The sequence below is a fragment of the Berghia stephanieae genome, chromosome 4 (assembly GCF_034508935.2).
Source record: "Berghia stephanieae isolate SIO BIC M18660-M18661 chromosome 4, UCSD_Bste_1.3, whole genome shotgun sequence".
NCBI classification, from domain to species: domain Eukaryota; kingdom Metazoa; phylum Mollusca; class Gastropoda; order Nudibranchia; family Aeolidiidae; genus Berghia; species Berghia stephanieae.
This window is the reverse complement of record NC_088363.1, coordinates 4,936,686-4,950,677: the sequence shown is the minus strand read 5'-3', so window position 1 is coordinate 4,950,677 and position 13,992 is coordinate 4,936,686. Positions and strand designations below refer to the sequence as shown.

The following is a 13,992-nucleotide window of genomic DNA, read 5'->3' as shown; positions in this document are numbered from 1 at the left end:
TTTTTCGATCAAAGACAAAGCTGTTAACGACCAGGTACTCATTTTACACCTGAGTACGGTGAGAGAATGTGAGTAAAGAGCCTTTTCTAAGGACTCAACTATGCGCCGAGAGCGAGGCTCGAACCCAGGACCTTCCGACCCGGAAGCGAGTGTCATACCACTAGACCACATAGCCGCACCGTACTTTCTACAGATAGTCTGAAGTTGATGTCACTCAGGTCTTTGTTATTGCTTTTTGCCATCCGCGTTTATGAGTAAAGCTCACTGAACTGTATTAACCTGACTATAAAACGTTCAGGGATACACACAGTTTTGTGTGTTGGTCCGTTATACTTCCGGATGGCAATGTTATGAGCTTCTTAGCCAAGTGCATACTATCTATAGATAGAACGAAGTTGACGTCACTTGCGTCTTTGTTATTGCTTTTGCCATCCACGTTTATGAGGAATTCTCACTAAACTGTATTAATCAGACTATAAATGTTCAAGGTTACTCATAGTTTTGTGTGTTGGTCCGGATGGCAATGTAGTGAACTTAGACAAGCGTATTCTATCTATAGATAGTATGCGCTTGGCTAAGAAGCTCATAACATTGCCATCCGGAAGTATAACGGACCAACACACAAAACTGTGTGTATCCATGAACGTTTATAGTCGGGTTAATACAGTTTGGTGAGAATTACTCATAAACGTGGATGGCAAAAAGCAATAACAAAGACCTGAGTGATGTCAACTTCATTCTATCTATAGATAGAATGCGCTTGGCCAAGGAGTTCACAACATTGCCATCCGGAAGTATAACGGACCAACACACAAACTCGGTGTAACCATGAACTTTTATAGTCTGGTTAATACAGTTTAGTGAGAACAACTCACAAACGCGGATGGCAAAAACAATAACAAAGGCCTGAGTGACGTCATCTTCATTCTATCTACACAGTTGAAAGAGTGATACTGAGGGGCTTCGGATGTGGACAACACAGACGATGGACGTATCGGGTTCAAACCCTTCGTCAGCACAACAATAAAGAAATAAACGTTGAAAAAAAATACATTGAATGGACTGTAAATTTATATCCACACTCCAACCATCACAGAGTACAGACGATATAAATTTACAATCCTATCATTTTATTTGTTTTCAACGTTTATTTTGTTTATTGTTGTGCTGATGAAGGGTTTGTACCAGAATCGTCAATTGTCTGTACTTTTCCCATCCGAAGCCTCTCCATTATCACTCTTTCGTTAGTATTTTCACGTTCCCAGGCTTCAGGCAGTCTCCGCCGCTCTCTATTTTTCGCTTAAAACATATCTCGTTTGCTTAAAACATTTCTGTTTCGATTTTAGTAGATGGTATGAGAAGCAAGATAAGTTTGGTTTGTGTTGTGTGTGTGTGAGTGTGTGTATGTGAGTGTGTGTGTGTGTGTGTGTGTGTGTGCTTGTGTGTGTCAATGGTTATGTTTTCAGCCAAAGTAATTTGTAATTTAAGCGCTTAGAGTCTGGTGTCTCGGAGTTATAGCGCTATATAAGTTTTCGTTATTATTATTATTATCATTATTATTATTATTATTATTATTATTATTATTATTATTATTATTATTATTATCATTATTATTATTATTACTTCTCTATACTGTCAAACTGTTTAGTACTTCAGAGTCATTAGGCCTATGGAGCCGGAGTTTATCCCGGTTTCTATAGCATCATTTCCATCGTCGTCATCATCATCATCCTCATCATCATCATCATCATCATCATCATCATCATCATCATCATCATCATCATCATCATCTTCATCTTCATCATCATCATCATCATCGTCGTCATCATCATCATCATCATAATCATCATCATCATCATCATAATCATCATCATCATCATCATCATCATCATCATCATCATTATCATCACCATCAACGTGTTATCTCTATAAATGACAAGCATTGTATAATCTTTTACATTCTACATTGATCGTTTTTGGTTGAAGAATATTAAGGCACAAAACGTCCATTTTTCAAACAAATAAAAATCTGAATTGTTAACTTCACAATTAAATTATGTGTTTAATAAATTGAACAGTGTAGCTGTTGTGAAGGGATCTGATTGGTGGATTCAACCGATGGGCGTGGCTAATATGACGTCACAAGATGGCGTGAAGGAGTCCACCAATTTCGTCATCGCTTCATTGACCAAGGCGTTCACGTCCACTCTCTTGCTAATGCTGCTGAAAGAATCCAAGGAAGGGTGAGTACTCACGCCGCACTCAGGCAAAACCTGAAATCAAAATTATTATTACGTTACCTAACCGAAGTTCCGTCTCCTTACAGAGGTTGAATGTCGTGGAACGCCATTCTTCAGTCTCAATGGCCATAACCGAGCAGTCGATTATTATTATTTTTTTTTTTGCCAGTTGTTGCCTCCACATTTCCTATCCAGGACTTCCTTGGTTTACCCCATGCCTTTTAACCACCTACATTTCCTTCTAGTACTGATTAAATTTATTATTATGGTTTATGAAAAAAGGAACAATTACACTATAAACTAAACGTGGGAAATATATATATATATATATATATATATATATATATATATATATATATATATATATATATATTTTTTTTTTTTTTTAAATAGAAGCCATAAATCAGTAAGAATGAAACGAGCAATGGTCAACGTGCATATATTATCAGGTCTGATAGCCGGACGCAATGATGGACTTGGTTTAGCGTTGTTTTAATGGACATTTTTTTTTTTTGCGTTGGTTTGAGAGTATTTCCATTACAACAATGAGCCATAACAATTTGGGTTATCAGACTTGCAAATAAGTACACTTTAGCAGTGATCCACATGCCACAGGGAGCATATATAAAGCACAATATCCACAAAACGTGCTCAAAGCGCTTTACAAGTGGTCCCTAGCCAACAGCCAAGGACTCGACTATGTAACGCTAAGAGCGGGACTCGACTGGATCAAAGTCCAATATAAAAAAAAAAAATGAAAATATTTAACAAAATCCAAATTATATTACAAGCATTTGTGATTTATTATCTCACTAAGGAATTGCATCAGGATGAATCAGACCCCCAAAATGAATTTAGAAGAGGGTAGTGAAGTCGTGATGTTACAACTTCCTCTTTTCCGGTTCAAAATTAATGGAAGTGTGTAACCAGTCCTCCTGACAATATAAAAACAATGAGTTATGTTAAGGGAGCTTTAAGTGAGTTTTTATATACACAATATTCACTAAACATGCTCAAAGCGCTTTACAAGGGGTCCCTGACTAACAGCAACACTTAACATATAGAACAAGACATGACGCTTGTTATGCGATATTACATTTGTTTAAACAGAGACAACGCTGTTAACGGCCAGGTACTCATTTTACACATGAGTAAGTGAGAAAATTAAATAGTCTTTTCCAAGGACTCAAACTATGCGCTGAGCGAGTCTCAAACACACAGGACCTTCTGATCCGAAAGCGAGTGTCATACCACTCGACCACATAGCCGCATAGGTTAGTGAGACGGTGGGTGACATTATAGTCACCTCAACTTAATACGTTTTAATTCAATGGGTCACATGTTGGGGTATTTTTTCAGATACACTATTGACACGCCAGTGAAGGACATTCTGAAGCGAGAAGACCTTTTCCCTGACCTGGAAAGGTCGAGAGGAACTACGATCAAGGATATTTTGTCACATCGGATGGGGTTGGCCAGGGCCGATCTGGCTCTCTTCTCTGGCTACCCTGATGACTTTAGTCTGCAGAATCTGTCAAGGTATATCTGCCAAAGGTGATCACGGTGATGGTGATGGTGGTGGTGGTAGTTTGTTGTGGTTGTAGTGGTGATATTGGTGATGGTGGTTGTGGTGTTGGTGGTGGTGTTATGATTGTAGGGGTGATGGTAGTGTTGGTGATGATGATGGTGGTGGTGGTGGTGAAGGTGATACTTATGGTGATAATGATGATGATGATGATGATGATGATGATGATGATGATGATGATGATGATGATGATGGTGATGATGATAATGATGATGATGATGATGGTGGTGATGATGATGATGATGATGATGATGATGATGGTGGTGGTGGTGGTGGTGGTGGTGGTGGTGCAGTGGCGGTGTTGGTGGTGATGACGACGACGACGGCAATGTTGATAATGATGATGATGATGATGATGATGAGGAGGAGGAGGAGGAGGAGGAGGAGGAGAAGGAGGAGGAGGAGGAGGAGGAGGAGGAGGAGGAGGAGGAGGAGGAGGAGGAGGAGGAGGATAGTAAAGAGACAATTTTTTTCTCACCCACATAACAGAGCAATGTCATGCTTACCGATCCAAGCTCCCTTCCGAGACGGTTTCATCTACAGCAATTTCATGTACAGCCTGGCTGGCCACGTGATCGAGGTATTGGCCAATCAGAGTTACGAAGACGCTCTCCAAGCCAGGATCCTTAAACCCCTGGGCATGACGTCAACTCTGACACGGTACAACTTCAGCAATGACCAGGCCTCCTTAGCCCAGCCGTACATGTTTGATAATGGGAAAGTCGTACCCGTGCACCATAGTTTATTCCGGTATGTGTCATTGAATGGGTTGTTATTTTTTTAACCCTCTCCTTACCACGCATAGGAAAATCGTCACATTCGTTATGATACAACTAACATTTTTCTTATTCAAATTTCTCTTGTACACCATGACATTTAAAGAAAATGAACAGTGTATTGTAGAACATGTTTTGAAAAAAGAAATTATGTATCGCAAACAATTTACTGCTGTTGTGTTTGAGTGATAAAAAATCTATTTTATGTTAGTTGTGTGTGAAGTTTTGGGGGAAATCCTGAAAATGGCTGGTAAGGAGAGAGTTAAAAGTATAGTCCTCCAGAGCCATTGGAGCCGGGCGGAGTTTATCCCGGTTTCTATAGCGTAAAACAGACAATAGCAATTGCTCGCTATCATTTGACTAGGATGCTAGTCTATCGCAAAGTACTTTTCGCCAGACCTGCCAGATCCAGCTACCCAATTACAGGGGGATCAGAAAAAAAACTTTGATACGGTACAACTTCAGCAGTGACCAGGCTTATTCTAGAGCCCAGCCGTACATGTTTGATAATGGGAAAGTCGTACCAGTGCACCATAGTTTATTCTGGTATGTGTCAATAGGGTATGAGATTAGCGGAAGAGTAGCGTCCCTTGATTGGACGTCACCCATAGTCTGTGACGTCACCGGCGGAAAAGTTATTAGAGAGAGAACGTCATGTTGGTTGTGCGCATGCGTCTCTCGTCCTCGCTGGACGAGGACGAGAGACGCATGCGCACAACTAACATGACGTCCTCTCTCTAATAACTTTTCCGCCGGTGACGTCACAGACTATGGGTGACGTCCAATCAATGACGCTATTCTTCGGCTAATCTCATTCCCTATGGGTTTGTTATTTTTTAAAAGTATAGTCCTTCAGAGCCATTGGAGCCGGACGGAATTTATCCCAGTTTCTATAGCGTAAAACAGACAATTGCAATTGCTCGCTATCATTTGACTAGGATGCTAGTCTATCGCAAAGTACTTTTCGCCAGACCTGAAAGATCCAGCTACCCAATGACAGCGGGATGGACAGGGGGATCAGAAAAAAAAACGTTAACTTAGACACGTTACAACTTCAGCAGTGACCAGGTTTATTCTAGAGCCCAGCCATACATGTTTGATAATGGAAAAATCGTACCAGTGCATCATAGCTTATTCCGGTATCTGTCCATTTTTTTCTTAAATAAAAAAGTAGTCCTTCAGAGCCACTGCCCCCCCCACCCCCCACCCCCCCCCCCTCCCCCAATGAGCCGGAGTTTATCCCTGTTTCTATGGCGTGAAATGGATAATGACAATTTTACTTGTTACCCTTTGGATAGGACTCAAGTATATCATAAAATACATTCCACCAGACCTGACAGAGCCATTGGGCCCATCAGGTGTAAAATGAGTACCTGGCCGTTAACAGTGTTGTCTCTTTCGAAAAAAAAATATGGCCTTATATCGCCTAATGGGTGTCATATCTTGTCCTACATGTTATGTGATGCTGTTATCTGGGAATACTTTGTTAAGCACAACGCTTTGAGCATGTTTTGTGGATGTTGCGCCATATAAATGCTTCATTCGATTAACCAGTAGATTTTTGACCAATCAAACAGGGAATTTGTGACACACCTTCACAAACTCGGACATGCTCGGACAAACATAGTTGGTTGTTTATAAATAACAATGCTAATTAAATCGACATCTCTCTGATCAGTGTTGTTTTCATACCGCCAAATGGGTGACTAGTTATCACACGATTTTCTCGATCATATTATAAACGTTTGAATTTACACATAGTTTTCTGTGTTGGATCAATTGATCAAGCGGTAGAACAGTTGCCATTTTACTTAGACATCTACCATCGACAGTAAAACGTGTGTAGCCTGTTGTGTTTAATAATCACTTTCATTGTATGACGACTGTCCGATAGGCGTGGTTATCTGGTTATCTAAGTGGTTATTAATCAAGCCGTAGAACAGTTGCCATTTTACTTAGACACATACCATCGATAGTAAAACCAGTGTAGTTTGATTTGTTTACCAATCACTGCAATTGTTTACATTATGACGACTGTCCGAGAGGCGTGGTTATCTAAGTGTCTATTAATCAAGCGGTAGAACAGTTGCCATTTTATTTAGACATCTACCATCGATAATAAAAGCAGCGTAGTTTGCTGTGTTTACCAATCACTGTCATTGTTTACATTATGGCGTGGTTATCTAGGTGTCTATAGATAGTATGCGCTTGGCTAAGAAGCTCATAACATTGCCATCCGGAAGTATAAGGGACCAACACACAAAACTGTGTGTGTCCATGAACGTTTATAGTCAGGTTAATACAGTTCAGTGAGCATTACTCATAAACGCGGATGGAAAAAAACAATAACAAAGACCCGAGTGACGTCATCTTCGAACAATCTATTAAAACCAACGGTCTCGACTTCCTCTCAATCCAGATTGCCCGTATTTCTTCCAGCCCTCGGACTGGCGTCAAACCCACGTGACATGGTTCGATGGCTACAGACGCTTCTTCAGCAAGGAGTTTCTCCTTCCGGTGAACAAATCATTCCCCCAGACGTCATCGCTATGACGCAATATCCGGTCACTCCATGTATCATCAATCAGCTGAGACCCAGATTTCGTCAACCGGAACTGACGTTCGCGTATGGATTGGGATGGTTCCAATCTACGTACAGAGGTATGGCTGATGACGTAGTTGGGAAGAAATTACATTGGATTATATAATTTGAATAACAAACACATTGGATAACATAGAACTTCCGTGATACTACGACGTGAAGTAAAAGCTCATTAAATGTTAATAAACATTATGAACATCTATATAGCGCATATCCATGGTTTTTAACCATGCTCAATGCGCTTCTGGTGTTTCTTTTTTGGTTCAGCAGGCCATATGGAACCATATTTCCATTCCACACAGTACCAGTCGCCTGTTAGCCGTCCATTTTGTATCAATATTCTTACAATATCAGCCATTGCCTATAGCCAGATACTCATTTACACCTGAGTCCAGTGTCGTGGCGAACACAACTGTGTTATTATTATTATTATTATTATTATTATTATTATTATTATTATTATTATTATTATTATTATTATTATTATTATCATTATTATTATTATATTATTATTATTATTATTATTATTATTATTATTATTATTATTATTATTATTATTATTATTATTATTATTATTATTATATTATTATCAATGAGGTTGACTTGGATACTTCTGTTTATCTATATTTGAGGAGACCAGTTTAAATAATTTACAAAATTAGCATATGGGGGCGGGGGGTTATAAACAGATATGTACATCGGTTAATAGTAATTGTGTCAAGTATTTTCTGTAGACATATTCAAAATAATGTTTGATAAAGGATAAGTCAATTCCAGATATTACATTTGAATACACACAGAGTTCAAAGGTCAGTTGGCCTAAATAACCCTTCACATTATTCTTCTTCTTTGTTCCTCTGATGGACATCTATGGCTGCAGTCCGATGTCTGCTATGAAGTCTGTGGTCCGCTTTAGGTCCTCAGCCTCACCATAGAGCTTTGTGTTGAGTGTTGTAGGGGTGACCCAGTGGTTCGAACGTTGCACGTTGTATAATGGGCAATCCATAAGCACATGTAAAGTGGTTTCATGGTCGGTTCCACATGGGCAATAAGGGGTTGTTCCAATACCTAGCTTTGTAAACATATGTCCTCTTAGTCTATTGTGTCCTGTTCGGAGGCGGAATAGAGTGACTTGGCTACTTCGCTGAATGGCATGGATTGGATCCTGCTTGTTGTGTTCTAGGTGTGTGTCATTCCTTTCTTTGTCTATTTTTAGCTTTATTATTTTCTTTTGCTGATGGTAAGTGATTGACGACTTCGGTTGTTCCTTCTGGGCTCCTTCTTTGGCCAGTTGATCGGCAATTTCATTTCCATATATACCTACATGACTTGGAATCCACTGCAGCACAATTTTTCCTGTTTTATCAATAATATGTTATAAACAACAATGAATATAACAACTGCAAAAAAAGAACATTCCAAGATTATTCAGCACGGAGGATGTGTGAAAATATTTCGTCGTCGGTCTGGGTTTTTTTTTTAGTAATGTATTTTTTTTAATTGTTTTCTTGTTTTTTTTTTTTTTGGTTTTTTTTTTTTTTTTTTTTTTTTTTTTTTTTTTTTTGGGGGGGGGGGGGGGTTGTCGGCTGAAGAAGGGTTTTAAACACGAATGAAACGTTAGGTGTTTGGTAATTTGGGCATTTTGAAGCTGTTTCTATTAATTTTTGTTTATTACTTTTTACAGTCTACAGATTCTATCAGCTTTGACACATTCTATAATATATTTAGAGAACTAGTAGAGGACCCGCGATATTTGCCAAGAAATAAATTCTATTAGGAACAGGCGGTTGTCTATTATACTTTCTATTTTCCTGTATTCTATTTTTAGAATTGCCGATGCTTCTATCCTCGATGATAAAAATTTAACATTGACTTTACAGAACATTGTTGTTCCCCAACCCTGTTTTTTTTTAAAGAATAGATTAGAAAGATTATTATTACCGGATTGTATCAAGAGAGATTTACAATTACGTCATCATCATTTGTGGCGGATGATATTATTATTATTATCATTATTACTTGATAGTATCAAGAGAGATTTACAATTACGTCATCGATTTATGTTGTGGATATGCTAGAATTGAGTATAATAAATTAATTATACTCGCAATGAAACTCAACATAAAAAAAGGACTGAGTATCACGGCCTAGCAGATTTTCTTCGTACTGAGTTGAGTCATTGCACGATAGAATGAGTCTGAAATTTCTAAAAAAATGTTTGCAAGTTACTCGTATATCTGTCTGTAAAAATAGTTTTATAATTTTTAGATTTGCCAGTAATTCTGTACTCGATGATATAAACTTTACATTGGCTGTTCGGAACAAACCTATTTTTTAAATATAATAGATAAGATTGGGACGTTCGAGACAATTCTTTGCCTTGACCAAGGAACTGCTGGACAACAGACGCAACCTGCTCTCCATCTTTAATCGATCGTGCAGATCTACCAACTCGCTTTGGTCAATATTTTAAAGAAAAAACGGATAGCATCAGGAAAGAACTGTCGTCTGAATCGATCCATACAACATTTGACACATTTCATGTGATTCGTTAACACATTTTTCAATGATTACTGAAGCTGACTTATGTGATTGCATTATGTCGTCTCCAACTAAAAGTTGTGATTTAGACCCCATAAATACTGCCATTCTAAAAAAGTGCATTGATTTAATTTTAACACCATTTACATGTATTGTTAATAATTCGCTGCAGTCAGGTGCTGTACCAGACATTTACAAAGTTGCCCATGTCAACCCTTTTGAAAAAACCTGATCTCGATAAAGAGAACTTAAAAAACTATCGCCCTGTCTCTAATCTTCCTTTTCTCTCTAAGACTTAGAAAAGCTTGTTTTGAAACAATTACTGTCTCATCTTAAAAATAATTGTCTGAAGAAAAATTTCAGTCTGCTTATAGGCAACATCATTCGACGGAAACCGCACTTGTTAGGGTTGTTAATGATCTCCTCTCTGTTATAGACAATGGTTCATGTTCTTTGCTGAATTTGCTTGACCTATCGTCTGCTTTTGATACTATTGATCACAATCTTCTTCTCAAACGTCTTGAAATTACTTATGGCGTGTCTGGTGCAGCGCTTGATTGGTTTAGGTCATATTGTTCAATCGTAAACAGATTATTACGGTGATGAATATAGATCGGAGGAAATCTTTCTTGATTGTGGGGTTCCCCAGGTTCAGTACTTGGACCCGTTCTTTTTGTTTTGTACGTTGGCCCTCTGTCCTAAAATCATCAGAAGTTATGGTCTGTCTTACCATCAATACGCTGATGATACGCAATTGTACTGCGTTTCCAATACGAGAAATTTACAAGAAGTATCAGCCAATAGTAAAAATTGTATCCAAAGTGTTAAGAAATGGATGAATGAGAACAGACTGAAACTGAATGATGATAAGACGGAGGTGCTGTATGTGGGGAACAGGAAGTGGAAAAGTGAAACAGATTTGAAGTTGGGGGATGCCTCTATTCAAATTGTTGACAAAGTGAAAAACCTTGGCACATTCTTAGACTCTGAACTGTCGATGGAGCATCAGGTTAATAATTTGGTTAGATCTCTCTTTTTCCAACTAAAAAAGATTGCTTCCATTAGACGGTTCATATCTGAGGATGTGACCAAGCACCTGGTTGTGTCCTCGTACTATCGAAATTGGATTATTGTAATGCTCTGTTGTTTGGCGTTTCGCAATACAATCTGAAACGTCTTCAGATTGTCCAAAACAGCGCTGCCAGACTAGTATTCATGAAGCGTAGGTGCGACTCTGCCGGACCTCTACTTCATGACCTGCATTGGCTGCCTGTTGGGAAAAGAATTAAATTCAAAGCTTGTGTTTTAGTGTATCGTTGTCTTGAAGGTACTGCCCCTTCCTACCTTTCAGAACTAATTGAAAGATATTCAAAACCCCGCCCCTTACGTTCGGCCAGTGATTCCACAAAACTAGTTGTCCCTCGAATTCGGAAAAATGCTGGAATGAGATCCTTTTCTCATTTCGGACCCTCTATTTGGAACGCCTTACCGCAGAGCATTCGTGAAAAAGAATCTTTGTCTATTTTTTAAAACGTTCCCTTAAAACATATTTGTTTCGATTTTAGTAGATGGTATGAGAAGCAAGATAGGTTTGGTTTGTGTTGTGTGTTGTGTTGAATGTGTGTGTATGGCTAGCAGTTTTGTATGGTTGGTCTTGCGATGTGAGTCTGAATCGAAGTAATGTTTCAGCAAAGTATATTTCTGTAAATGTTTATAACTTAGATTCTGCAGTGATTCGAGTTATGATGCTATATTAATGCTTTCAGCAATATTATTTTATTATATAAAAATTGAAAAGAGATGTGTGGTACCTACATCCAATCTTGTTTTTTATGGTCTTTTTCTCTGCTATATTTATAATGTTTCCATGTTTTAGAAGTGTAAATCAACTTCCCTCTCCTTACCAACTATAGGAAAATCGTCACATTCGTTACAATACAATCAACATTTTTCTTATTCAAATATCTCTTGTATATCATAAAATTTAAAGAAAATGAACAGTGTGTTGTAGAGCATGTTTTGCTAAAGAAAATATGTATCGCAAGAACTTACTGCTATTGTGTTTGAGTGATAAAAATCTATTTTTGAGTTAGTTGGGTGCGAAGTTTTGGGGAATATCCTGAAAATAGCTGGTAAGGAGAGAGTTAATCAACTATTTTGGATTCGCTATTATGTCTCCCCCCCCCCCCCCCCCCCCCCCCCCCCCCCCCCCCCCTCTCCCCCCCCCCCGTCTCTCTATTCAGGTTTCCGACGTATTTGGCATGCGGGCTCTTTGTACGGTTTCACTAGCGTGACTTGGCTATTTCCAGACATTGGCACGGCTGTGTTCGCCACCACAAACGGTCCTGCCAGGCCACAGAATACCAAGAATGAAATCAAAACACTTCTCTCCTTTATAGTAGACCCCACTTTAGGATTCCCTTCCTGGATCGACCAATCAAATGCGTGCAATTATCCAAACCGACCTAAAAATAGCCTGAATGATGTCAAAAAACTTGGAGATGCCATTTTGTGCAATGATCTTACGAATAACAGCAGTTTTATTTGGAGTTAGAAAAATACACCGGTACTTATTACAACAAACTATTTGGTAAGGTCACAGTTCACTTAATCAATAGTGCACCGCTTAAAAATCGGACAATTTTACACAAAACTTGCCCCGAATACAAATTACCTCGAGATAAAATCCTTGAAATTACATTTGGTGAGAGATTCAGTGGAGTTCTACACGCAGGAGATAAGAAGAACCAGTTTAAAATGGAACCAACGGGTATTTTCGAATTTTCCGCGCATTCCGAGGGAACCAAAGAGACCACTATGCCTGTTGAGTTCTTCCTGTCTGATGAGGTCATAGAGGGCGTGGCTTACTCGGTCAAGGCCGTTTGGCAGGCTGTAGAGGTGATAGAGTACAGTCGTGACCCCGTCGAGGAAACGTGTCTGGGAGGAGTTCCCAGGCCCAGTGGTTCTGATAGAGTTCTTAGCACGTTTTTAATGGACACGATGCTTTACTGTTTGACGACACTACTTCTATCGAGGTAGAATGTCTTCCTTTGATGGACATTACCAAGTCTTATTTATCATCATCATCATTATCATCATCATCATCATCATCATCATCATCATCATCATCATCATCATCATCGTCATCATCATCATCATCGTCGTCGTCGTCGTCGTTGTTGTCATCGTCGTCGTCATCGTAATCATCATCATCAACACCACCATCATCATCATCATCATCATCATCATCATCATCATCATCATCATCATCATCATCAACCACCACACCACCACGATTTACGAGTGCCACAACCACAACGACCACCACCACCATCACCAATAATGCAAAATAAATACATGTTCTAAACTATATCATTACGATTCCAATTATTTATGTTTTGACTATATTTTTATTACACAAAATAAAAGACGTAGTGTTCAGAACTATCTCATTATCAAACTGAACAAAACACTGGAGACAGGAAGCCTCCGCATTACATAATATTATTACATAAAATGAGAGAAATGAACCAAATCACACATTAAAGGGAGACAAATTTCCAATATTTTTAAATAAGCGTGTTACTTCCCTTTGCCTATATGACGTTGTCTTTATGTACCCAACGACTGATTGTAATTAAGTGTGTTACTTCCCTTCGACCATTAATTGTGTAGTCTTGTCTTTCTGTCAACCAACGGATTGTAATGTAATAGATAGTTCGAAGATGACGTCACTCAGGTCTTTGTTATTGTTTTTTGCCATCCGCCTTTATGAGTAATGCTCACTGAACTGTATTAACCCGACTATAAACGTTCATGGATACACACCGTTTTGTGTGTTGGTCCGTTATACTTCCGGATGGCAATGTTATGAGCTTCTTAGCCAAGCGCATACTATCTATAGGGAAGAAACACGTGTTGTCAAAATACTGGTTCTTATCTCAGTGGAAGTGTAAAATCACTCTTCCGGGGGACTGAATACATGCGTTGTGTAAATGATCTTCTGGTTTCAGAGTGATGCTATCTTATTTTCTCGTCTAGATAAATGCCGGTGTAGCACGCCAGAATGACTCTATCGCCAAAAAGGACTCTAGAGTTAAATCGGCGTACGCGAGACAGACTCTAGAGTTAGCCTAGCGACCGCGAGACTAGCTCTAGAGTGTGCCTCGCGTACGCCAATTTAACTCTAGAGTCTTTTATTTTTAGAGCCATTCTCGCGTGCTACACAACAACTACCGTGTCAGCACT

The 13,992-nt window shown here is 38.9% G+C and overlaps 1 protein-coding gene across 1 annotated transcript; it reads left to right on the top strand.

Moving 5' to 3' along the window:
* Positions 1-2,078: 2,078 nt before the first annotated feature.
* Positions 2,079-12,400, top strand: LOC144971914 (uncharacterized; the record flags this gene model as incomplete). Its single annotated transcript, XM_078912987.1, is given in 5 exon segments — positions 2,079-2,243; positions 3,600-3,779; positions 4,315-4,575; positions 7,021-7,262; positions 11,988-12,400. Coding segments are annotated over 5 exon segments (1,159 nt in total), but the record flags the coding sequence as incomplete, so codon positions are not given.
* Positions 12,401-13,992: the final 1,592 nt, after the last annotated feature.